This window comes from Lissotriton vulgaris, chromosome 11, assembly GCF_964263255.1.
Source record: "Lissotriton vulgaris chromosome 11, aLisVul1.2, whole genome shotgun sequence".
Lineage (NCBI taxonomy): Eukaryota > Metazoa > Chordata > Amphibia > Caudata > Salamandridae > Lissotriton > Lissotriton vulgaris.
Window position 1 is genome coordinate 803,699,862 of NC_141699.1, and position 4,499 is coordinate 803,704,360.

General features: G+C 47.1%; 1 protein-coding gene across 1 annotated transcript; it reads right to left on the reverse strand.

Annotated features, from left to right (window-relative positions):
* Positions 1-899: 899 nt before the first annotated feature.
* Positions 900-2,595, reverse strand: LOC147683526 (uncharacterized). Its single transcript, XM_086944870.1, has 2 exons — positions 2,175-2,595; positions 900-1,900 (listed from the first exon to the last, which is right to left on the reverse strand). Exons 1-2 carry the CDS (start codon positions 2,593-2,595, stop codon positions 900-902), a joined length of 1,422 nt encoding a protein of 473 aa, XP_086800996.1.
* Positions 2,596-4,499: the final 1,904 nt, after the last annotated feature.

The window sequence follows — 4,499 nt, forward strand, 5'->3', positions numbered from 1 at the left end:
CAGACTTTTACCAGATGGCACAATTTCCCCAAATCATCGGCTGTATAGATGGCACACACATTCCGATTTGCCCCCCTGCTGACACAGAATACATATACCGCAATAGGAAGTCTACGCACACCATCAATGTTCAGGTGATCTGCAATGCGAAGTGCACCATCACAGACCTGGTAGCAAAATTCCCAGGGAGTACCCACGACTCCTACATTTTTCAACAGAGCGGCATCTATGCACGGCTGACGGCTGGTGAATTTGGTGAAGGATACCTCCTAGGTGAGACACATCATCAGACCCCCATAACACAAAGTAGCCAAGTAAAATACATGTATGCATGTGAGTAATGTTACCCCTTCTCCTTCTAGGCGACAGTGCATATGCCCTCCGCTCATTCATACTCACCCCCTACCTCAACACCTCTACACCCAGCCAAAGGAGGTATAACCGGGCCCACAAAAGCACAAGGAATGTAGTTGAACGGACCTTTGGCATCTGGAAAAGCAGATTCAGATGCTTGCACAAGACTGGAGGTGCAAGGCAGTATACCCCCATCACCTGCTGCAAGATCATAGCTGTCTGTGCAATGTTGCACAACCTTGCGGTGAAGAAGGGCACTGAGGTGGAGTTGTCAGACTACGAGGACCATGACGACGACGTTGCTGTGCCACAAACACAACCTGCTGGGGTGTCTACGCCAAGTGATGGCAGATACAGACGTGAGGAGATTACAGAAAACTATTTCTGAGTGAGTACAGATGCACAGAGAGGTCAATGGATGTTAGAAAAATAAATATTTAATAATGTTGCAACAACGTTACTGCACTGATGTGCAACAAAAGAAAAGGTAAACAATATGTGGGTAAATGTCAATTTTCCGGGTTGCCTCACCCGCCCTGGCAGTCTTATTTCCTGCTGCGCTTAGCAGCCCCACTAGGATGTGCCTCACCCTCTTCTGTATGTCCAGCAGCCTCAGCTGAGCGCCTGCTGCTCCGGCGCGGCTCAGACACTGCGCTGGCCGGGCTGCTGCGGCTGCTGCTGTCCCCAGCCTCGCCCAGGTCCAGGGCTGGATTAACAACTGTGTTCGATATGATAAGTGCCTCCATGGCGGTGGTAATGCGGGCCATGCCCCTAGTCACCTCTGCCGTGTTCTGGGTGAGGCTGGCCTCCATGTTTGCCCCACGTTGGCATAGCTGGGCGGTAGCAGCAGCAAGGCGGTTGATAGCCCTATTCTGCACGCGGGCATCCCTGCGGCGAGAGAGCTCATGTTCATCCATTTTTGTACAGAGCTGGGTGATGGCAGTGGTCATTCGCCCAAGACCTGTTGCAATGTCCTTGTTGCTTTCAACAAATGTCTTGAACCCCTGTGCCATCTCCCCCATCTGCAGGTTATGCACCCGCAACTGGCACTGGCAGGCCAAGATTGATTGTGCCTGCATACTCTGGATCTTGACCATACTGCCCTCCAGCCCTTGAAACACGCTGCCCTCCCATGCTGGAAGTGCACTGCTGGATGTTCGTGGCCTCCGTGGATTGCTGCTGCCCTGCTGTGTGGGCTGGGGTGCCACAGGTGTAACTGGGTTGTTTGCTGGAGCCTGACCCGCTGCTCCCTCCATGGGGTTTAATGGAGCAACAATTATCCTCCTGGCAGGAGATGTGGCAGGTGCAGGGTGGCTCTGTGGTGGTGAGTTCTCCGGGGAGAACTGCAATGGGGGCGTTAGAGACAGTCGGGGGGAGTGTGGAAATGTGAGGGTATGTCCAGTGTCTTCCTCATTTCCCAGGGCACTGCTGTTCTCCTCCTCCTCCTCCTGTGCTGGTAGACTGGTGCTTAGCCCTGCCACCGCACTGGCAGATGGTGCTGGTGCTGGTGCTTGAGTAGCTCCTGCTCCCCCGCCTGATGGTGCCCCTAGGTATAAAGAAGCATTTGAGAACTGAGTGCTGATGTATTACAGTCACTACAATTAAAGCATTGCACATATCATTTCAAATACTTTGATTCAGTTTTACAGTTCTTTTCATTATGCTTCTGCACTGGCATTTTTGGCTACTTCTGCTGACTACATTTACCATGATGTATTTCTCATGTCTGTTGGTAGCAGTACTGGGCTGGGGTTTGGCTGTGCATTGGGTCTAAAGGGGAGGTGTCTGGTAGGGTGTGTCAAGATGCGCATGCTTCTTACCTTTAGCTGTAGCTCTGGATGAGCTATCCAGGTCCCCAACTCCCACCACACTCTCCCTCTCAATGGTAGTCGCAACAAGTTCCTCCAGGTCACTGAGGGGTGGCGCCGGGTTCCTGCCTCCACCAGTTAATCCTGCCTGCTTGTGCAGCTCAGCCAGTTTCCTCTTTGTGAGGCTGCGGATGTCGTAAAACCTCTTCTTGAGGTCGGCAAGGCTCCTGGGGGTGACACCAACAGCGTTCACTCTTTCCCCTATTTCACTCCACAGATTCCTCTTAGTGCTCTCTGGTACAGTGAGGGACAGCCTCCCAAACAGCTGCCTGTGTACCCTCACCACCTCCTCCACCAACACTTGCAGCTCCATGGTGCTGAATTTGGCCTTCCTCTTGCGCTCTGCCTTCTGGCTCTCAGAGCTGCTTGCCATGTTTCACAGACATCTGGATACTGCTACCACTGCTGCTCACTGTGAATGCTCAGCTCAGGCTGCCTCTGCAGAAAGTTCTAATGAGTTGCACCTGCCTGGGTAGCCACTCCCTGCTAGGGTGGGGGAGGGTGGTTCCACCTCATTGGCTGATGTCTTTGGTTTCAGTTTTACTTGCTCGCCGAATCAGCATTTACCGATTCGGTATTTACCGATTCGGATTTTACCGATTCGGCTACTACCGATTCGGTAAATACCAATTCGGTATTTACAATGCGTTCCTATGGGCCTTTTAGCCCATGGGGGTGTATTGCGATTACCGAATCGGTATTTACCGATTCGGTAGTAGCCGATTCAGTGAATTCCGATTCGGTAAATGCCGATTCGGTACGTATCGATTCACAATACCGATTACTACCGATTCAGTATTTTTCCGAATTTTTTTATCTACATATCATTTTCCGATTTCAAAATACCGATTCGGTACGAGTCGGTATTTTAAAATCGGAAAATGCGTTTTACCTACATCGGGCCCACAGTGCCTTACATAAGCAATCCACAAAATCCCACCAGGACTGGTGAGACAGTTTTTACTGCCCCTGAATCTTAACCTGGACTTTTCTGGAGTGATTCCATATTTTTTGACAAGGGCCTCTTTCATTGGGAAGATCTCATCCTGTCTCCCTTTTCCAGGGCCAGTAGGTTATCAATTCCCTCATTAGGTATATGCCTACAGAGGTCTGCTCCCCAATCCTCCTCAGGGATCCTGTACATTTCCAGAGCTACTTCATATGCCTCAAACCACCTGCCTATGTCATCTCCCAATTCAAAGTCAGGCACCATGTCCCTTGGTTTGTGGATCTTTCCTTTACTGCTGAACACTGCATTTTCACTGGCACCATTTCTGCTGGACTCTAACAGCTCTTTGACCTTCAAGTGCAACACCTTAAGGCTGTTCTCATAAGTCAACATGTTTCTCTCTTCGAACGCTTTTATTGCCAGTTTATGTTTCTCCATCTCAAGTTTGGCCATCTGCAGCTAAACTCCGTATCAATGCTCCTGTTTGTCAGCTCCTGCAGGGACATACCTTGGGTGGACACATTGCTTTCCATTCGGGAAGGGTTCCCCAATTGTAAAGGTACAACATCCACCTTCCCTGTGTACTGCATCTTTAGACCTCCTTCCAGGTCCTCTTCCTGCTCCTCCACATCATCTTCCTCATCCTGGTCCTTTGTTGTTGCTGGATCATGGAAACAATATCGAGGTCAAGAATATCGAGTTACAAAAATATCGAGGTAAAAATATAGAATACCAAAATATCGACCACCTATCTCCAAACAGGTAAGTACAAAAATATCGATGTAAAAAATATAGTTAGTCAAAATATTGAATTTTTTAAAATGCTTTAAATTAATAAAAAATTAATGAAATAATAAATATAATTAACTTAAACATTCTTAAAATACTTAAATAACCTTAAAATTAATAAACAATGAATGTAAGTTAAAAAAAATACAAATTAATTTGTTAATATATATATATATATATATATATATATATATATATATATATATATATATATATATATATATATACGTAATATTAATTAAATAATTACAATATTTTTAACGTACAATAGCAGAAAGTGTAACATTTACTATAACCACTCCAGTGAGTGCAACAGTAGGGAAAGCGTTGGATAGCGTAGGGGTAAAAATTACTATTCCAACTCCAGGGAGTGCAACAGTAGGGAAAGCGTTGGATAGCGTAGGGGTAAAAATTGCTATTCTCACTCCAGAGAGTGCAACAGTAGAGAAAGCATTGGATAGCGTAGGGGTAAAAATTACTATTCCCACTCCAAAGAGTGCAACTGTAGGGAAAGCATTGGATAGCGTAGGGGTAAAAAT

What these genes read in the sequence shown, in the direction of transcription:
- LOC147683526 (XM_086944870.1), bottom strand. Translation starts at nt 2,595, where the DNA reads ATGGCAAGCAGCTCTGAGAGCCAGAAGGCAGAGCGCAAGAGGAAGGCC. An exon ending in ATCCAGAGCTACAGCTAAAG is followed by an intron (nt 1,901 to 2,174) that starts GTAAGAAGCATG and finishes CTTTATACCTAG; the next exon opens with GGGCACCATCAGGCGGGGGA.